The sequence below is a fragment of the Anomaloglossus baeobatrachus genome, chromosome 4 (assembly GCF_048569485.1).
Source record: "Anomaloglossus baeobatrachus isolate aAnoBae1 chromosome 4, aAnoBae1.hap1, whole genome shotgun sequence".
Lineage (NCBI taxonomy): Eukaryota > Metazoa > Chordata > Amphibia > Anura > Aromobatidae > Anomaloglossus > Anomaloglossus baeobatrachus.
Window position 1 is genome coordinate 638981828 of NC_134356.1, and position 22417 is coordinate 639004244.

General features: G+C 45.9%; 1 protein-coding gene across 2 annotated transcripts in view; it reads left to right on the forward strand.

Moving 5' to 3' along the window:
• DOK2 (docking protein 2) overlaps positions 1 to 22417 on the forward strand; it is a 134941-nt gene that overhangs the window by 104949 nt on the left and 7575 nt on the right. For both annotated transcript variants that reach the window (XM_075343056.1, XM_075343055.1), the window contains 2 exons: positions 21 to 308; positions 11527 to 11626. In XM_075343056.1, coding sequence (XP_075199171.1) covers positions 21 to 308; positions 11527 to 11626 — 388 coding nt within the window. The remainder of the gene's footprint in view (positions 1 to 20; positions 309 to 11526; positions 11627 to 22417) is intronic.

Consider the following 22417-nt stretch of genomic DNA (forward strand, 5'->3'; position numbering starts at 1 on the left):
ATTTTATTTTTCTCTTACAGAAATGGAAGAAAGTATGGGCACTATTGTATGAAGCTACATCCAGTGGCCTAGCACGCTTGGAGATGTACGAGGGCAATCAGCCCCCCGAAACTGGGCGTAAGCAAGAATGCTGGAAACTGTTACAGCTCAGCGAGTGTGTGAGTCTATCCGATCGTTGTGGAGAAAGTTGTCCAAAGGACACTCGGGCATTCAGCATTGAGACGGCACAGCGGGTATACCTGATCGCCAGTGAGATCCCCGAGCAGCCAAACTGGGTGAGGGCACTCTGCGGTTTGGCATTTCCACAGGTGAGTTTCTTGAGTAGCTGGAACATATTGACAAAAATGGTTTGTATGCCTCAGGAGATTTCCTACAGTACACAGAAAAACACTAAAACACCGGACGGTGCACCACCGAGAATCAAGAGTTGAGTTTAGAGGAGACAAGTTCTAAGTCAGTGATTTTCGAAGTTTCCAGACCTAAACAGCAAGTCACAGCCCCAAAACTTGACCCACTTTCTATCCATCTCAGGGTATTTTTGCATATGCCGATTTTTGTGGTGTTTTTTTTGCGTAATTTGTAGTGATGGGCAAATAGTAACTATTCGTATTTGGATTATTTGTAACGAATCCCAAAGTGCTATTCTGGTATTAGTCACGAATAATGAACCTAATGCAAGTCAATGCGGAACCGGAACATTTTTCTTGCCTTGACGAATACTGGAATAGTACTCAGTATTTGGTATGCATATAATCTGAACACGAATAGTTACTATTCGCTCATCTCTAGTAATTTGTGAAAAATCATGGCAAACAACTGGTATGTATAAATTTACCAAAGTATGGTGGCTACTTTTGGGTTCGAAAAAAGACCACTATCCATATAAAATATACACTGCCAATAAACTGCTCAAACTCCTATTCAGGAGGGCATATATTCACTTTCTTTCTGCTGTCGATTTTCTAGATTTCCGGCCACACATATATACGTATACCACACTGCTGAATGAGTAAATGTATTTATTCCCCCATGTATGACCGTATAGTAGAATGATAAAGATGCGCTCGTGGGGGAGAAGACCGACCATATACAGCGTCATTTCTTAGTAAATAGACTGAACAATTGGGCCACAGCTTTGGACAGGATTATTTATAAGTCCCTTGTATACACATATATACTTTTGTGCAAAAGTGTTTGCCCCCTTCCTGATTTCTTATTTTTTTGCATAGAATCATAGAATAGAATCATAGAATATTAGAGTTGGAATGGACCTCCTGGGTCATCTAGTCCAACCCCCTGCTCAAAGCAGGATTCACTAAATTATCCCAGACAGATGTCCGTCCAACCTCTTTTTAAAGACTTCCATTGAAGGAGAACTCACAACCTCTTGTGGCAGCCTGTTCCACTCATTGATCATCCTCACTGTCAAAAAGTTTTTTCTAATATCTAATCTGTGTCTCCTCCCCATCAGTTTCATCCCATTGCTTCTAGTCTTTCCTTGTGAAAATGAGAATAAAACTGATCCCTCTACAGTGTGACAGCCTTTAGATATTTGAAGACAGCTATTAAGTCTCCTCTCAGTCTTCTCTTGTGCAAGCTAAACAATCCTAAATACTGTAACCGTTCTTCATAGGAGATGGTTTGCAGTCTAGTCACCATTCTGGTCACTCTTCTCTGAACTTGCTCCAGTTTGTTGATGTCTTTTTTAAAATGTGGTGCCCAAAACTGGACACAGTATTCCAGATGAGGTCTGACCAAAGAGGAGTAAAGGGGGATAATGACTTCACGTGATCTAGACTTTATGCTTCTCTTAATGCATCCTAGAATGGTGTTTGCCTTTTTTGCTGCTGCGTCACACTGTTGACTCATGTTCAGTCTGTGATCTATTAGTATACCTAAGTTTTTTTCACACATACTTTTGGATAGCTCTATTCCTCCCATGCTGCATATGCTCTTTTCATTATTCTTGCCAAGATGTATGACTTTACATTTCTCCCTGTTAAAAACCATTCTATTAGTTACTGCCCATTGTTCCAGCTTGTTTAGATCTTGTTGAATCCGCTCTCTCTCTTCTCTAGTGTTAACTATTCCTCCTAACTTTGTGTCATCAGCATATTTAATCAGTTTACCCTTAATACCTTCATCTAAATCATTGATAAAAATGTTGAACAACATGGGGCCCAGGACAGAGCCCTGTGGTAACCCCACTTGAAACAGTCTTCCAACTGGATGTGCAGCCATTTATGACCACTCTTTGACTCCGATCACTAAGCCAGTTACAAATCCATCTAACAGTTGCCTTGTCCATTCCACACTTGGTCATTTTTTCAATAAGGATTGTATGAGATACTTTGTCAAATGCTTTACTGAAGTCAAGATATACTATATCTACTGCATTTCCCTGATCCACCCAGTCAGTGATTCTGTCATAGAAGGAAATTAAGTTAGTCTGACATGACTTATTAGTTACAAACCCATGCTGGCTCTGGTTAATCACTTCATTCTCATCCAGGTACTTGCATAAATATTGTTTAATAATTTGTTCAAAGATCTTTCCTGGTATGGAAGTCAGGCTCACAGGCCTGTAGTTCTCTGGGTCCACCTTCTTCCCCTTTTTGAAGATAGGGACAACATTTGCTCTTCTCCAGTCTTCTGGAACTTCTCCTGTTCTCCAAGAATTTTCAAAAATTATGAAGAGTGGTTCTAATATTTCCTCTGCTACCTCCTTCAGTACTCTGGGGTGTAATTCATCTGGACCTGGGGACTTGAATTCATTAATGTTAGCTAAGTATTCCCGCACTATATATTTGTTTATTGATGGCCTGTATTCTTCTAATCCTACAATAGAACAGTGAAGATCATTTGATTTTACTTTTTCAGAGAAAACAGATGCAAAATAACAATTTAAGAGTTTGGCCCTCTCAACATCATTTTTTACAACTTCACCATTCTCATCCTGTAAAATTCCTATAACATCTTTGACTTTTCTTTTATTTTTGACATAACTCCAAAATCGTTTTTTATTGCTTTTGACATCTCTTGCAAGCCTTATTTCATTATCAGCTTTGGCTAATCTGATGTGTGCCCTGCAAGTTTTGCAGACTGTGTTATATTCTTCTTTAGATATGCCTCCCTCTTTCCATTTAATAAACATTTCTTTCTTCCTTTTTAGCATCTGTTTAAGTTCTGTGTTCATCCAACCTGATTTCCTTAAATGTTTGTTATTCTTCCCTCTTTTAGGGATTGTTAACGATTGCGCTTTGAGAATCTCATTTTTCAAGATGTCCCATCCTTCCTGGACATTTTTGTCCTTAAGGACATACGGCCATTTAATCCCTGCTATCCTCTTTCTGAGTCCCTTAAAATCTGCCTTTCTGAAATCCAGCCTTGAAGTCTGGGTTTTGACTGGTCTTCCTCCTCTAGTTATCCAAAACTCTATGATAGCATGGTCACTGCTTCCCAGGGTCCCAGCCACCCTTACCTCCTCAACCATTTCCTCCCTGTTTGTAAGGCTTAGATCCAAGGTAGCAGATCCCCTTGTTTTCTCCTCTACCTTTTGGAAGATAAAGTTGTCCGCAACAGAGGATAACAATTTGTTGGAACTGTTACTTTTGCCTGAGAGAGATTCCCAACAAATGTCTGGATAGTTGAAATCTCCCATGATCACAACATCATATTTTTTTGTGAAGTTGGTCACCTGATGTATAAAGAGTTCATCCATATCCTCCGCTTGTTGAGGCGGCCTGTAGTACACACCTACAATGGTGTTCTTTCCCTTGTTTTTTCCTTGTATTCTTACCCAAACAACTTTCACAGAACTCCCAGTCTCTGAAGCTTCAATCACTGTGGAGATATAGGATTTTCTAACATACAATGCGACACCTCCTCCTCGTTTATTATGTCTGTTTCTTGCAAATAAGTTGTATCCTTCTAGCCTTGTATTCCAATCATGTGTATCGTTCCACGAAGTTTCAGTGATGCCAATGACATCATATTTCTTTTCCTGAGTTAGTAACTCCAATTTTCCTTGTTTGTTGCCCATGCTCTGTGCATTTGTATAAAAACATTTTAGTTTGTGATTGTTTTTTCTTTCCCCCATATTTTCATTATTCTGTTTTTTTTTGTCTTAGTTCTTACTTTCCATTTCTAACAGCAGAGTTTTCAATAGTATTTGTTACCTGTAGGGCTTTCCCTGGCCTTTTTCTTCCCTTCCCACGCTGTTCTAGTTTAAAGCATGTTTGTCATACTTAATTTTAAGGTCACCAAACAAATTTAAATATGAGACAAATATAATTCAAGTAAACACAAAATACAGTTTATAAATTAAGTTCTTTATTATTAAGGGAAAAAGGAAAACAAACCTACAGGGCTCTGTGTGGAAAAACTGATTTCCCCTAAGCCTAATAACTAGTCGGACCACCCTTAGCAGCAACAACTGCAATCAAGCTGTTGCAATAACTGGCAATGAGCCTTTTACAACGCTCTTGAGGAATTTTTGAAGAATTGTAATTCAGTCACATTGGAGGGTTTCCGAGTATGAATCGCCTTTTTAAGGTCAGGCCACAGCATCTTAATCTGATTAAGGTCATGACTGACTAGGCCACTCCAACGTCTTAATTTAGTTTTTCTTAAGCCATTCATGGGTTGACTTGCTAAAGTGTTTTGGATGGTTGTCCTGCTGCAAAACCCAAGTGCGCTTCAGCTTGTGGTCACGAATAGAGATGGGCGGACTTGCAGATAACCGAGACCGGCGGGTCCCTGTTCACTTTTTTTAAGAATCCGGATCGGGTCCAAAATCCGTACCTCATATAAGTCTATGGGGATCAGAATCCAGAGATTAAAAATGGTGGTAGAAGGGATAGGGGAATGGGAGCAAGCTTGTTGTACTCACCAAGGCTCCAGCATCTCCAGTATGCTGCTCCCAGGCCTCGCATTCACCTAATGAGCTGCTAATTACAGTCAGACACAGCATGAGTGTCAGCGTGTCAGCTGACTGCATCCAATCACAGGTGCCAGGACGGTGGGCAGGTGGGGAAAACAGTGCAACTGAAGGAGCCCACATGTTCTAGCATCTACCGTGAGCCTAAAATGTACGGGCTCATTCCAGGTTAGTGGGTGTGACTCATTTAGTTGGTAGGTATCGGGATGCTTCCTCTCGTCCACCATAATCAAACAAGGTGGGGGCTTCGCCTCCCCCTGCACCCCACCTTTCTGGGGTCTTACTCCCACACCCCCGCTTCTATTATAAAGAATTCGATGCCCAAGTGGATTTAGAAAAAGGTTGTTCATTCTGGCTGGAAACGTTGGACGGCATTTTGAACATGCCCCTATCATATCATAGGGGGCGTGTTGAAATGACGTCATACCTGGAAGGACCATGTACAGTACTCTCTAGCATTAGTATCATGGTACAAAAATAAATAAATAAAACAATTGATGGTAAATATGGTCCCCCCCCCCGTATTCTGATACCTAGCATAGATGAAGCCCATGGCTACAGGGTGCAGCCCCAGCCCTGTGCTTATCTAGTTTCATGATTCAGGACCAGTATTCCCCGCTCCAAAGTTTCCCAGACCCAGCCTGCTCATGTCAGGGGTTAACTCCCATCAGCCTTGTTCTGGTTTCAGGAGACACTATATCTGGTCCCTGAACCTGCATTCCTGTGCAAGTTATAGTTTTGCTCTGCAGCCTGTGACTGGCTGTGGTGATATTTCCTGTTTGATTTGACTCCTTTGTGACGCCCTGACAAAATATGGTTGTCACAGAAAACTGCATCCCCTTGGCACCGGAACCCGCCGTGGTGTCTGCGGGGGAGGACCCAGTCATTGGGTCCTCGGGCCTTACCTTCATCACCACTCCAGCACCGCCGATGACATCTGACCCGGCCCCGAGCCAGGCCGCAACGCCGATGACATCCGGCCCGGCCTCAAGTCTGGTTGCTACGCAGGCGGCACCCGTTTTAGTCTATACCCCAGCTGCAGCACCAATGGCTCCCAGGCTCCCCTCCCCAGCTGAGGAGCAGCCGGTGTGTTCCTGCAGGAATGAGGAGCAGCCCGCTGATCGGTGGGGCCCACGGCAACATGAGAGGCCGGTTGTAGCCGGCGCCGAGGGCATCCGAGCGTGCCTGGCTCCCGAGCAGGAGGAGGAGCACAGAAACCGTGCCCCATACTGGGAGTGGCAGCAGCAGCTCCGCCGAGAGATAGCTGCTCGGGAAAAGAAAAGAACAGACGTGCTTGCCCGGACCTACCGGGAAAAGGACTGCCTCCGACAAGCCACTTTTTTGGTCAGGGGCCCGACATACCGAGGGCAGGTCCGCCACTTTGACCCCAGAAAAGGGTGGGGGTTCATTTATCAGCTGGGACTGGAAGCCGAGATCTTTGTGTCCCAGAGGTATGTAGCCCCTCATTTACCAACCAGCCATCCAGATCGGGATCTGGAACCCGGGGATATGGTCAGCTATACCAGGCACTGTGGAGAGCGGGGGTGGTTTGCCCTAGATGTGAAGAAGTTGGCAATTGTCAATGAGGAGCCATGCCTCGCCTCCCACCGTCACCTATATGAAAAGAAAGAGTAACAGGTAGCGGAATCCGGCTACCCCCTTTCCCTGTTTTAACCCAGCTTTACCCCTGTTGTTGTTTATGAACCATGGCCATAGGACTGGCAGAGGCCACCCAAAGACTTTCTTGGGTTATTGTACATATCCTCATTTGCCTTCTTGTTCCTCTGCCCACCAGGACTGTGACACCCACTGGAGAGGACTGGTTGGAGGAAGGGCCTGCGGTAGAGTCGGCCGAGGCCCAGTCACTAACAAAACTGGTGGCTAACCTCCAGGCCAGAGGGTTCTGGACGTTGGGACTCTTTGGGGTGAACTGGTGGGAAAGGGACTCTTTATGCCACATTCAAGAAAAGTGCCTCCCTGTGCCTCCATTAAATGTTTAAAGTTTTATATGTTATGCTTTTATCTTCTTACATTTTTACAGAAGCAGTTAAAATAAAAACTGGTGCCGGACAGCCCGAGGATGGGCTGTGTTTTACCAAGGGGGAGTGTGACGCCCTGACAAAATCAGGTTGTCACAGAAAACTGCATCCACCTTCCAGATGCAGGATTCTCTCCTCCTTAGCCTCCCAACACGACCCTACACAGGTACAAACACCAGCTACAAAAGCCTAGTCACCCCCCCAGGACAATAGGGACACACCAGTGGGCAGGGAAAGGCAGATGGTGACGCCCACCTAGGGGTTCTGAGGTGTCAAGGGGAGGGAACACGACAGTCAAGGACAGTGACAGTGGAACTCGAGTTTGGACAGTGGAAGTGAGAGGAGTGAAGTGGTAGTCGGGGGTTGTAGCTCCCGGACTACTGGACTACTTGAGCTGACTAGGGGACAGACGGCAGAGCCGGGCCACAGACGACGGAGATCCGGTTGCGGGAGACCTTAAGTGGACCGTCGCAGGGCTTTAGCCCGCCGGTGCCGACAGCGGGAATCTGGTCCGGAGGCCATGCACAGTCGGGGTACCTGGACCCTAGGGCGAGGACAGCTGCAAGCACCTTTCCAATTAACCATCCGGGGACAAGATTCCAAGCCTTGTCCCACTAGCAGCCCAGATAGAGTAAGACGGAAGCCCAACGTGGGGGATAGGGATAGGGCGTCTGCAAGTGCCTGCTAAAATCCCAAGGGTCAGATCTCGCGGGCGACAGCTCCCACAGCAAAGATACCGGGAGTGGACTTACCCCGTTCCATGCGGACTAGTCAACACACAAGACAGCAACATAAAATGCAGGAGGAAGGGTCACTTTAATATCTGGACTCTGTGGGACTTTATTCCAAACAGTGAGTACACCGGTACCATCCGGTCCATCCCCGCAGACTGTGCCTGATCACTCTGCCTCACCGACACCTGGGCCCCGGGACAACACCTCCCCTACCCGTGGAGGGGATACCATCCTGCTGCCCCGCTCCATCAGCCCTGAGCACCCCATACCAAGGCAGCGGCAGTGTCACCAACAATCACCGCAACCCACGGGTGGCGTCACTGACAAAACTCTCCCCTATAAATAACCCCCCTTTTCACTTGCAGGCGACGGACGGGTGCTCGCGCCCAAGTCCGGTTGCCACTCGAGCCACAGCCACGACCCCGGATCCGAGCGTCTCGAGCAGCCCCCCTGCCGTGGTCTGTCCCCTGCCTGCAACACCTTGTTACCATGCCATGTCCTGTACCCTTCCCTATTTATCTGTTTGTCCCAGTCCCTGACTTCCCACTCCTGTCAGTTGTTTGTGTTTCCATCTGCATACCTAATCTCCTGGCCTCCGACTCGGTTCTGTTTTCCGACTTGATTTTGATCATCCCTTTGCAGTGACTTTACTTTCCTGGCTTGACCCAAAATGTTTGACTATTCTATTGCCCCCAGCTTTTTTTTTCATTTTAATTATTTAAATAAATAATTTAAAAAAACCGACATGCGGCCCCCCCCTCAATTTTGACATGCCCGGTGCTTTACCCAGCTCTTCCCGATTGCCCTGATTCGGTGGCAATCAGGGTAATGAGTGGTTAATAATAGCCCACAGCTGTCACTAAGCCCTAGGTTAGTTATGGCAGGCGTCTATGACAGCCCATCACTAATCTGTAAGTGAAAGTAAACAAACACAGACACAGAAAAAAAATCCTTTATTTGGAATAAAATACAAAAAGGCCCCCCTTTTACCACTTTATTAACCTCAATAACACCTGTAGGTCTAATGTAATCCACACAAGGTCCCATGCTGATTCCAATGCTGCTACATCTCAGTCATAGTGCATGACTGCTCGCTGTGAGTATAGAGAATGAATGAGCCACGATGAGCGATGACTGATTGCAGGCAGACACTGTCACACAGGCTGGGAGCGTGTTTGACTGCAACCAATCTCAGAAGCCAGGCCAGCCAGTGGGCGGGGAAAGCAGGAAAAGCAGTGCATATGTATGACCAATGATAAGCGGCCCTGGGAGCCCGCAGGAGCAGCGCACAGCCGAGCGGGAGCAGTGTACAGCTGCGCCGGAGCCTCGGTAAGTATGAAGTGCTTGATTCATTCTTATTTTCTTTATTTTTCCTTAATTGTTTTTCTTAATTTCTTGAGTGTCGGATCCATATCAAACACCCGGAATCCTGGGCCCAGCACCCGGGCAACTTTGAAACCGTGCGGATCCGGACTTTTACCGTCTGGGTCCGCCCATCACTAGTCACGAACAGATGGCTGGACATTCTCCTTCAGGATTTTTTGGCAGGCAGCAATAAAATAAATGAAAATTTGTAAAAATTAAAGTAACAAAAAAAAACCAAACCAATAACAATTTGAATCACCAACACTTTGTTTTTCCAAATTAAAAATAAAATAAAATATGGTATTGCAGAATCGATTAAAATCTGATCTACGAAAATATAAAATTAATTAAATTATGTAAAAAAAAAAACTGAATTAGTATTTTTCAGTTACTCAAAATTCCCACAATAATGGATTGAAATGTTGCAAGTACTAATAAAAACTTCAGCTCGCCACGCCCAAAAAATCCCCTTACTTAGCCCCGTCAACGGAAAAATGACAGTTACAGGTGCCCTCATATGGCTAAAAGAAATAAATAAAAGAACGTTAATGCTCTTTGAAGAGGAGGGAAAAACGAAAATGGAAAAATTAAAATTTGCCGGTTTGGGAAGGAGTTAATATTATCGCTGATTGGAAGAGATTAATGTTAATGCTGATTGACATATATAAATTAGGTAGAAGAAAAGCTATGGATATACATAGGAAGATTTATATTTATTGTGCTGCGTATCTCTCAGATCTGGGATCAATGACTACATCGCATTTTGCTGCACAGTAAAAATGTCATTTTTACAAATTGCATACTTGGAATATGGACACCGTATATAGACTAAATCAATATAAACGCTTTTTTGTCTATAGGTTTGTTGTTTCTCATAACCATAAAAAAGTTCTTCGCTAAGAAAAACATGGATCAATCCAAATACAATGGAATCATATGCGTATCTGTCGTTTGAACAAACTTTGCAAGAATCAATAGTTTAAAGGGGACCTGTCAGGTCCAATGTGCACCCTGAACCACGATCAGTTCTGGGTACATATTTCTAATCCCTGCCTAACCGTCCCTGTATACACTAAGATAGATAAAGAGATGTTTAGAAAAAGTATTTCTAAAGATCTTTTATCGTATGCTAATGAGCGAGGGCACTAGTCCCAAGGGTATTGCTTCCCTTGTTAGTCGGCCCATTAGCATATTAGCATGCCCCTGTGGGTGTACTAACATGCTAATGAATACGCAGCATCACAGGATGATCTCGCTCACCTCTCCACTGCCATCGCATCTGATGAGGGATTTCGGCTCAGTGCACATGACCTCAGACTTTACGAGTACTGAGTGTGCCGCCCCCGCGTCAGCAGCCAGGCTGCTCGGATCCGGATCCGCAGTGGCTCGGGGGGTCTCCGGACCCGAGGGTCGGGGTCGCGCGGCCACTCGGAATAAAGGGGGGAGTATTTACAGGGAATGGTGTGGAAAGTTCGTGACGCCACCCGTGGTGCGTGGTAAGATGAAGTACCACCGCTGCGATTGGGAGTACCCGGTGGCGATGGTGTAGGTAGCCAGGTGTTTAACCCCTCCACGGGTAGGGGGGATTCGCCGGGACTCGGTGATGGTGACAGGGAGGTGCCGTTGGGACGGTAAAGGTCACTTATGTACTCACTCAGTCCAATAACGCTGACACCGACAACTGTGGTAAACCAAAGTGGACAACCCTATTCCCTTCAGGTTAGCCACTGTTGTGTCTGGTGGGTGTGGTGCAGAGTGTTTCTAGGATTTTGTTTAGCTTGTTCTTGAAAACACCAAAGATCAGGGACCCGTAACCAAGGAGGAGGTGGATATTGTACAGAAGGGCAGAATGCACAATACCCTGTGACGACCTGATAGGCCAGGGCGTCACACTAAGCACCCGAGCATGGTAGTGTCCGCTCATGTCTCGTTACGAGTACTGAGCATCTGAGCATGGTAGTGCTCGCTCATCACTAGTTACAAGTACTGAGCATCCGAGCATGGTAGTGCCCGCTCATCACTAGTGCACACACAATGTCATGCGAGGCCAGCTAATGATATGCGGAACCACAAATGCCGTCTGGTGGGAGGCGGTTTACAGGACAACTGTCCGGAAGCCACGGAATACTGACCTGCACAGTAGACCGGGTCCTGCAAGTTGATTTTTGCTCATCTGCACAGATGAATAATGTGATATATTGATTGGATTTCAGACGGACACAGAACTACCCAAAAAATTTTTTTCCCGATTTTCCCAATTTATCACATAGTGAAAAACAAATTAAAATGTTATGTTTTTTTTTTAAATTCTTAATGAGCTTCAACCTATGAATGCTTGATTGCTGGTAATTAGTTGGAAAAGGGTTTATCTCTCCCCAAACTGAAATAGCTGCTAAAAAAATGAATAGTTTTTGGCTACAGACTGAGTGTGCATTGTGTTTATGTTCAGGAACGCCGAACTTTGGAAAGGACAGCCAGCCAGCCGCTCATCTCCTCTCTCCAACTACAGGAGAACTCTCTGTACAGCACCAGCAAGGAGGCCTCAGCAGGTGAGCAGATACCGGGTGACGTGACTATAATAACCTATGAGATGGAAACGGGTCAAGAAGACGGTAATAGGAGCATGCTTTTGCATATATAGGATGCTAATGAGGTGAGAATACTTTGATGTGGTAGTGAGGAAGCTCTGAGCCAGAGATGAGAAGCTGCATTCTGCAGGTGCTGAGGAAAACGCTGTGTCGGGAACCCATAATAAGCAGGGGTTATAGACAAAGCATCTGCAGATGATGGCACGGCGGGGGATGAGATAATTATGGGGCAGGAGATGGGAGGTTTCATAGAAGCTGAACAATATTATAGTTTCCTCCGGTTTCAGTTCTCGAGAGAGAATGACCAGATTTAAAGAGGGTCTCCACTCAACTACCAAAGAAATGCTATGAATATGGCTGAAAAACAGTCCTTATGTCGTCTACTGTCTGGCCTGAGCCCTAAAATATTAGCCAGGGAAAAACTACAAGGATTCAAAGGTGAAAGTCATACTTGGGCAGTAAATTATGGGACGGGTCAATCGTCTTCACATGTATGTAATAGTGATCACATGGGGAACGATACTACACCTGTGTAGAGGTAGACGACCTCCAGGCAGAGACTCCTCCGCACCCCTGCTCCATTAAAGCTATGTGTCTGTGACCTGCCCTGGCCGGGGTGTGTAGCACCTACTGCAGCCTTCAGAGTCACCTCCATCACCCCGCTGCTGGTCTCCATTGGAGATGTAGCAGGGCCACACATGACAGAGTCTTTCTTATAAAACAATCAAAAAGAACGGCTTTATTCTTGCTACAAGTTCATCAGGACAGACATGGCCTTTAACGTTCTGCTGTCGTGGTTTCCTGGGTGTACTCTTGCTTCTAGCCCTTGCTCTGGGTATTAGCCCTCCAGCAGCCAAGGCTACTCTGTAATTCCTCCCTGTTACTTATCTTTGTGGCAACTGTGTCCCAAACACGACCCTGGACGGCTCTAGCTCCTGACCAGTACAAGGATCCAGGGCCGGCTCCAGGTTTTTGTGGGCCCTGGGCGAAAGAGTCACAGTGAGCCCCATCCACACATAGACATGCACAGATACATACACATACAGGCATATGTACATATACATATTTAACCCCTTAAGGACGAAGCCAGTTTTGTACTTAATGCCCAGGCCATTTTTTGCAATTTTGACCAGTGTCACTTTATAAGGTTATAACTCTGGAACGCTTCAATGGATCCCGGTGATTCTGAGATTGTTTTTTCGTGACATATTGGGCTTCATGTTAGAGGTAAATTTAGGATGATATTTTTTTATTTTATTTGTGAAAAAATCTGAAATTTGACAAAAAAATTAAAAATTTTGCAAGTTTCAAACTTTTAATTTTTATGCCCATAAACCGGAGAGTTATGTCACACAAAATAGTTAATAAATAACATTTCCCACTTGTCTACTTTAGATCAGCGCAATTTTTGAAACAAAATTTTTTGGGGTTAGGAAGTTAGAAGGGTTCAAAGTTCATCAGCAATTTCCCATTTTTTCAACAAAATTTACAAAACCATTTTTTTAGGGACCACATCCCATTTGATGTGACTTTGAGAGGCCTGGGTGACAGAAAATACCCAAAAGTGACACCATTCTAAAACCTGCACCCCTCAAGGTACTCAAAACCACATTCAAGAAGTTTATTAACCCTTCAGGTGCTTCACAGGAACTAAAGTAATGTGGAATGAAAAAAAATAAAAATTAACATTTTACCTAAAAATGTTACTTTAGCACTAATTTTCTTACTTTTTCAAGAGGTAACACCAAAAATTGGACCTCACACTTTGTTACCCACTTTCTTATGAGCGCGCCAATACCCCACATGTGGTCAGAAACCTTTGTTTGGGTAAATGGGAGAGCTCGGAATGAAAGGAGCAATATTTGAATTTTGGAAAGCAAAGTTGGCTGAAACAGATTGCGGGCACCATGTTGCTTTTACAGATCCCCTAAGGTACCTAAACAGCAGGAACCCCCCTCAAGTGACCACATTTTGGAAACTAGACCCCTTAAGGCTTCTATTGAGGGGTATACTGAGCATTTTGGACCCACAGGTACTTCACAGATTTTGATAACGTTACTTTGTCATATTGAAAATTGTAATTTTTTTTCTCAAAAATGTTGCTTTAGCATCAATTCTCTCACTTTTTCAAGAGGTAATTCCAAAAATTTGACCCAAATTTTTGTTACCCACTTTTTTATGAGCGCGGTGATACCTCACATGTGGTCTGAAACCTTTGTTTGGACAAATGGGAGGGCTTGGAACGAAAGGAGCAATATTTGAATTTTGGAAAGGAAATTTGGCTGAAAAAGATTGCGGGCACCATGTCGCATTTGGAGGACCCCTAAGGTACGTAAACAGCAAAAAACCACCACAAGTGACCCCATATTGGAAACTAGGCCTCTCAAGGAATTTATGTAGATGTTTGGTGAGTACCCTGAACCCCCAGGTGCTTCACAGAAGTTTATAACGTTGAGCCATGAAAATAAAAAAATAAAATTTTACCACAAAATTGTTACTTCAACCAGGTAGCTTTTTTTTTCACAAGGGTAACAGGAAAAAAATAACCATGAAATGTATTCTGCAATTTCTCCTGAGTTTGGTGATATCTTATATGTGGTGGAAATCAACTGTTTGGGCACACGGCAGGTCTTGGAAGGGAAGGAGTGCAATTTGACTGAACATTTGGCTGGAATAATTAGTGGACGCTATGTCGCATTTGGAAAGCCCCTAAAGTGCCTAAACAGTGGAGGCCCCCCACAAGTGACCCCATTCTGGAATCAAGAAACCTCAAGGCTTTTATCTAGGTGTATATTGAGCATTTTGAATCCACGAATACTTCACAGAATTTGATAAGCTTAGGTTGCCATATTGAAAATTTTCATTTTTTTCACAAAAATGTTTCTTTAGCATCACATTTCTCACTTTTTCAAGAGGCAACAACAAAACGTGGACCCCACAGGTTGTTATCCAATTTCTTGTGAGCGCAGGGATACCCCATATGTGGCCAAAAACCCCTGTTTGGATATATGGGAGGGCATGGAATGGAAGGAGCACCATTTGAATTTTGGAAAAGTTGAAATAAATTGCGCGCACCATGTCACATTAGCAGGGCCTCTTGGTTACCTATACATTAGAAACCCCCCACAAGTGACTCCATTTTGGAAACTGGACCCCTCAAGGATTTTATTCAGGAGTATAGTAAGCATTTTGAATCCACAGGTACTTCACAAAAATGTTGCTGTAGCAACAAATTTCTCTCTTTTAGGCTATGTGGCCATGATCCAGCGACACGGCGTCCAGTACACAGTGTCAGCCTTCCTACAGAGATGTGAGTGTTGTCCACGGGAGAACGCAGCTGCCCATGCCCACGATTTGGGTTCAGGCTGCTGTGGACTTTAGTTCTATGCTACCTGCAGAGCACACTCATCTCCGCAGCATAAATTGACATGCTGAGGCTCGGGAAGCTGCGCCACAGGTCGGTTTATGCTGCGGAGAAAAGAAGCACAGTGGGCACGGGATTTCTAAAAATCCTTCCACTGTGCTTCTACTGCACAACGCAGCGTTATGGACGCAGGGAAAACACTCTGCGCCCAAAACGCTGCAAACCCTGATTGTGGGCACATAGCCTAAAATGCTACAATGGATGAATGGATAGATGTCAAACATATATAACGTCCCACCCCCCTGCATATTCTAAGCTGGCACCCTTTAGTGCCTTTCATGTGGCACTAAAGGGTGCCTAGCCTTGTATTTAGCCCAAAAAGAAAAAAAAATAATTAAAATAAATGACGTGGGGTCCCCCCTATTTTTGATAGCCAGCTAGGGTAAAGCAGACAGCTGTAGCCTGCAAACTACAGCTGACAGCTTCACCTTGGCTGGTGATCAATTTGGAGGGCTCCCCAAGCTGTTTTTTTTTTTTTAATTGTTTATAAATAAATAATTAAAAAAAAAAAACAAACGTAGGGTCCCCCCAAATTAGATCACCAGTCAAGGTGAAGCTGACAGCTGGGGTCTGGTATTCTCAGGGTGGGAAGAGCCATGGTTATTGGACTCTTCCCAGCCTAAAAATAGCAGGCCGCAGCCGCCCCAGAAGTGGCGCATCCATCAGATGCGCCAATCCTGGCGCTTCGCCCCAACTCATCCCGCGCCCTGGTGCGGTGGCTAACGGGGTAATAAATGGGGTTGATACCAGATGTGTAATGTCACCTGGCATCAAGCCCAGCAATTAGTTATGTCACAGCGTCTATTTGATACCAGACATAACTAATTGACAGTAATAATAAAAAAAAATTGACAACAAAAAAAAAAATTATTTGAAAAAACACTCCCCAAAAACATTCCCTCTTTGGCCAATTTATTGAAAAGAAAAAAAAAAAAATCAAGTCCCTGCTGTAATCCATTGTGAAAGTCCCGCGGCGATTCTGGACCTTCTAGAATATGGGGGGCACGTTCAGGGAATGTATCCCCCATTTTCTAGGAGTGTAGACCATCCATTTGAGGAGAGTGGGTGCAAAGAATTTGCACCCACCCTCCCCGGGTCACAGCTACAGACTCTGTGCAAGCAGCAGCAGCAGCCAGCGTCTGAGTCACAGACACAGGAAGCTGACAGCCGCGCTCTGCACGTGTGACCGGCGTGCACTGTGAAGGAGCCGGAGGAGGGGGCCGCGGGGGATCAGAGCTAACAGGCACGGGGGACACCGGGGAACACCGGGGTGGGGATAGGGGGTGACTTGGCAGGGCCTGGGGAGCAGGTTTCTGTCGTATGTGTCATAGCACATGCGACAGAAACCATAGGAAAGGGGGAAATGCGGCCGGCGCGCTGCTGTGCGCGCCGGTATGTGCAGCGCCATGTTAGATTTTCGGGAGGAAGGGGGGTGGGGGGACACGTTAGCGACACCGGGGGACCGGAGAGGACCGGGGGATGAGATTTATCTCCCATCTGACATGTTTGTTTATGCCAGATGGGAGTTAAATGATTTTTTACCGGCGCGGTCATTTACTGTAACCTGATCATCGGTATACGGTGTATACCGGTCATCAGGTGAGCGGGGACCGGAAAAACCGGCCAGAATCATGATCTCCAGGGTCTCGGCTACCCCCGGCAGCTGAGACCCCGGAAATTTTCTGACTCTGGGGGGCGCTAGACCCTTTTTTCCGACCGCCGTTAAAAAGCGGCGGATCGGAAGAGGTACCCTAATTTGTCGCCGTTAAAAGGCGTATCTGCGGTCGTTAAGGGGTTAAAGAGAAATTCACAAAAACACATATATATATAGACATAAATCTAGACACAGTCATATACCCTGACATACATAGATATACACATCATATATGCACACACAGACACATTAGAGATATTTCTAATATTGGGAAGCCGACAACAGCCTCATTCACCTCCCCCACTTGTGTCCATCAAGCTCCTCCTGGGCATGTGTCTGTGCCACACTGATTGGTGGCCGTTACTAACAGACATGGCCGCACATAGAGAACACTGACACTGCTGTATATACATCACAAGAGAGGCTAGGGACATACACATTACTGAGGAAAGGGGTATATAGCAATGGGGGGCATACAGCTCCACAGGGGGGCATTCAGCTCTAGAGGGGGGCAGTGGCTCTGTGGTGGGGGGACAAACAGCTCTGAGGTGGGGGGGTGACATGCAGCTCTGGGGATATACAGCCCCGGTGTCGGGGGGACATACAGATCTGGTGGGTATACAGCACCGAGGTAGAGGGGACATACAACTCTGGGGGTATAGTAGTATGTAACCCCCATATGCCTTTATATAGTGTTATGAAACCCCCATAGTCCTCTATATAGTATTATGTAGCCCCCATGGAGTATAATGCAGCACCCATACTGCACTTATGCAGCCCTCAAATGGCACTATGCAACCCCCATATGGCACTATGCAACCCCCATATAGCACTATGCAACCCCGATATAACATTAAGCATACCCCATATAGCACAATGCAGACCCAGATAGCATTAAGCACCCTCATGTAGTATACAACCCCCATATAGCACAATGCAGACCCATATAGCATTAGGCACCCTCATGTAGTATACAGTCTTCATATAGCACAATACAGACCCAGATAGCATTAGGTACCCTCATGTAGTATACAGCCTGCATATAGCACAATGCAGACCCAGATAGCATTAGGCACCTTCATGTAGTATACAGCGCGCATATAGCAAAATGTAGACCCAGATAGCATTAGGCACCTTCATGTAGTATACAGCGCGCATATAGCACAATGCAGAGCTAGTTAGCATTAGGCACCTTCATGTAGTATACAGCCCGCATATAGCACAATGCAAACACAGATAGCATTTGGCATCCTCATGTAGTATACAGCCCGCATAAAGCACAATGCAGACCCAGATAGCATTAGGCATCTTCATGTAGTATACAGCCCGCATATAGCACAATGCAGACCCAGATAGCATTAGGTACCTTCATGTAGTATACAGCCTCCATATAGCACAGTGCAGGCCCAGATAGCATTAGGCATCCTCATGTAGTATACAGCCCCCATATAGCACAGTGCAGTCCCAGATAGCATTAGGCACCCTCATGTAGTATACAGCCTGTATATAGCACAGTGCAGACCCAGATAGCATTAGGCATCCTCATATAGTCTACAGCCCGCATATAGCACAAAGCAGACCCAGATAGCATTAGGCACCTTTATGTAGTATACAGCCTGCATATAGCACATTGCAGACCCAGATAGCATTTGGCACCTTCATGTAGTATACAGCCTCCATATAGCACAATGCAGACCCAGAAAGCATTATGCACCTTCATGTAGTATACAGCCCGTATATAGCACAATGCAGACCCAGATAGCATTAGGCACCCTCATGTAGTATACAGCCCGTATATAGCACAGTGCAGACCCAGATAGCATTAGGCACCCTCATGTAGTATACAGCCCGTATATAGTACAGTGCAGACCCAGATAGCATTAGGCACCCTTAAGTAGTATACAGCCCGTATATAGCACAGTGCAGACCCAGATAGCATTAGGCACCCTCATGTAGTATACAGTCTGCATATAGCACAATGCAGACCCAGATAGCATTAGGCATCCTCATGTAGTATACAGCCTCTATATAGCACAGTGCAGAGCCAGATAGCATTAGGCATCCTCATGTAGTATACAGCTCCAATATCATTTAATGTACCTCTATGACAGCGTGGGCACCGGGCTCCCCTGAGTAGCGGTGGCGTGGCCTGCCACTGCAAGTGGGCCCCCCGGTAGCCCAGGGCCCTGGCATTTGACCGGGTTTGCCAGGTGCTGACGCCGGCCCTGCAAAGATCCACCAGCGGAGCTAACCCCAACGTCCTACCAATCCTGATACGCTCTCTAGCCTTCCTCAAGGCGAGCGTTAGGCTCTGGACAGAAGGGAGGTTTCCTACCGGCTCCTGGGCAGGATCAAGCTACAAGGCCCCGTCCGTACTTCTAGAAATACACTGTAGAACTTCACTCACTTTCTGGCCTGTCTGCCTAACTAATCCTCTGCTCCTCCTTCTGTCTCTAAGGGTACCTTCACACTTTAGCGATGCAGCAGCGATCCGACCAGCGATCTGACCTGGTCAGGATCGCTGCTGCATCGCTACATGGTCGCTGGTGAGCTGTCAAACAGGCAGATCTCACCAGCGACCAGTGACCAGCCCCCAGCCAGCAGCGACATGCAATTGCACGGAGCCGGCGTCTGGAACCTCCGGACACTGGTAACTAAGGTAAACATCGGGTATGGTTACCCGATGTTTACCTTAGTTACCAGCTCACACCGCTTAACTTAGCGTGTGCAGGGAGCAGGAGCCGGCACTGGCAGCATGAGAGCTGCGGAGGCTGGTAACGAAGGTAAATATCGGGTAACCACCTTGGTTACCCGATGTTTACCTTGGTTACAGCTTACCGCAGGCTGTCAGATGCCGGCTCCTGCTCCCTTCACATTCAGGATTGTTGCTCTCTCGCTGTCACACACAGCGATGTGTGCTTATCAGCGGGAGAGCAACAATAAAAAAACGAACCAGCACTGTGTGTAACGAGCAGCGATCTCACAGCAGGGGCCAGATCGCTGCTCAGTGTCACACACAGCGAGATCGCTAATGAGGTCACAAAAAACGTGACTCAGCAGCGATTTCAGTAGCGATCTCGCTGTGTGTGAAGTACTCCTTAGTCTCCTAGGTTATCAACTGTATCAAACTAGGCCTGTCAGCTTCTATCCACTACTGTACTAACAAACTATCTACCTACGACTTACACCCCCTCCTGCTCTCTTGGTCTCTATGTTACACTAAATCTTAACCTAAAACATTCTGTATTATTAATTCTTGTTACTCCTATATACCCATTACATGACTCCCCAAACTGTGCCTCCCGCCTGACACGACTCGTTAGGCCAACACATATTATACATATTATCTCATATATACACATTACTCTAAAACGCACACAAGCAATAAACTCGATATTCAATAAAACACTATAACCTATCGGCCGCCAGATGGTGCCGACTGCTGCGCTTCTTGGGTTCTGCTACATTGCCGGCAGTCACACTAATATATTCAATAGTAAGTACATTTATATCACAACAGTGTACAATAGGGGAAACACTGCTTAGTAGGAGTGGGAGCAAATCGACCACCACCTACACCTGCATGACCCACTAGAGAAAGGCTGTAATTGACAGCTACCCTTTCGCAACAAACCACAGGATTGTAGAAAATTCCTCAAAAGGACCTCAAAGCAGTTTATTCTAAGCCCCTGTAAGGACATACCCACACAAACGCCATTCCCATGACCTTTAGGTCCTTACAAGTTCCCTTCAGTCTTTCCATAGACAGAATGGTGGAGGAGGGATCCGACGGTTCCTTGCTCCACCATAGTATTCAGCTGTATCCTTGTCCTATAGACATACTACTGGCCTCCCAGTACAGAGGGATAACTCCCCAAATTCTAGATTGCCCTGCTGGCTCAAACTACCATATTTTTCGTTATATAAGAAGCATCAGGTTATGAGACGCACCCTAAATATAGTGGAAAAAAAGGAAAAAAGTGGCGTCCGTCTTCTAATCCGGTGGTGTCTTACTGAAGGAGGATGGCAGCAGTGGTGGAGCAGGGTCACAGGAGACAGGGGCGGTGCTGGAGTAGGGTGATTGTTATGATTCAGTGACCAAGGAGCATAAAAAAAATGTGGAATCCCAAAAAGGTAACAGAGTGGCTGGAAACTTAATGGACTGCAGACCTAATCCTGACACGCAACTAGAAGTAGCCGTGGGGCGTGCCTACGATGACCTAGATGCCTCGACATAGCTGGAGAACTAAATAATCTCACAGATAGAGATATAAGAAATCTAATCTGCCTCGGAGCAGTCCCCAAACATAGATAGATAGCCCCCCACATGTAAAGGCTACGGTGATATAGAAAAACACAATACAAAGCCAGAAAAGACAGATTTCAGCAAAGGTGGGGCCCAAACGATCTTTGTAGGAAAGGATAGAAAATTGCAACTGTCTGCAGCCGTAAAAACCCTAATACATACCAGCACTTCTGATATGGAAAAATCCTGAGGTCACACAACCTCTCCCCCACTGTATCAGCACTCTGATGTTACTGGGATCCAAAAACACTAAAACAGATGAAGGACTGAATTAATACCAAGCATGACAAACACAATACCTTGCAGAATCATGGAGCTAAGTATACAGACACTCCCAGCAGGGAATGATCCCATTCCACCAAGAACTCCACACAGACAAAATAGGAATCAAGCCTTAGTATTAAAGCAGAAAAAACAACAAGAAAGTGGAAAACAAACAGCAGAGGTACAAAGACCACTTATCTGAGAGGAGTTCTGGTAGTGAGCAGAGCTGGTTACAGAATATCCTTAACACACAGGAGACATTGACCACCGGCAAGTAACAAGAGAAAACTACTCAGTTAAATAGCCCAATCTGACCCTGAGTGCCAGTCCTCCACAGGTGTGTGGGTTTCACTTCACACATCAACTGCACCGCCAGCACTGACCACAAAAGGGAGCCCCAAACTGGAAAACATATTCACAACAAGTGATGCTGCCATTGGTCCAGCGGGTGTCCCAGATGCTTGCTGTGGACAGTGGCGCTGTGAGGCAAGAGGAACATCCAGAAACTCTAAACGGTGAGGGCTTCAAATAAATAGTGACCGGAGTCGGTGCGTGCAAGCTGAGATCTCATCTGTGCACTCACCACCTCCGGGCGCCATTTTCCTTAAGTCTGCTTCTGGAAGATCAATGGGCTGGAGGCGGCGCATGCGCAGATGAGATCTTGAGCTGAGAGCTCCATCTGCGGACAAGCTGACTGGGTGCCATTATTTGAGGCCCGCATCGCCGACATTCAGGATGGCGGCCCCTGCCTCACCGCCCGCAGCACAGCCCACAATGCAGCACAGCTCACAGCGCAGCACAACCCACAGTGCAGCACAGCGCACCACCCACAGCACAGTCCGCAGCACAGCGCACTGCCCACAGCACAGCCTTAAGCACCGCGCACCACCCGCAGTGCACAGCACAGTCTTAAGCACAGCGCACTACTCTCAGCGCACTGTAACGCCCGCAGCATCACCCCTACCTTCTGTGACCCCTCTTCAGCAGCCCCCGTAAGCTACATTCGGCTTATAAGATGCACCCCTCATTTTTTCTCCCAAATTTTTGGGAGGAAAAGTGCATCGTATAACCCGAAAAATACAGTATATCCTAACGTATGCCTAT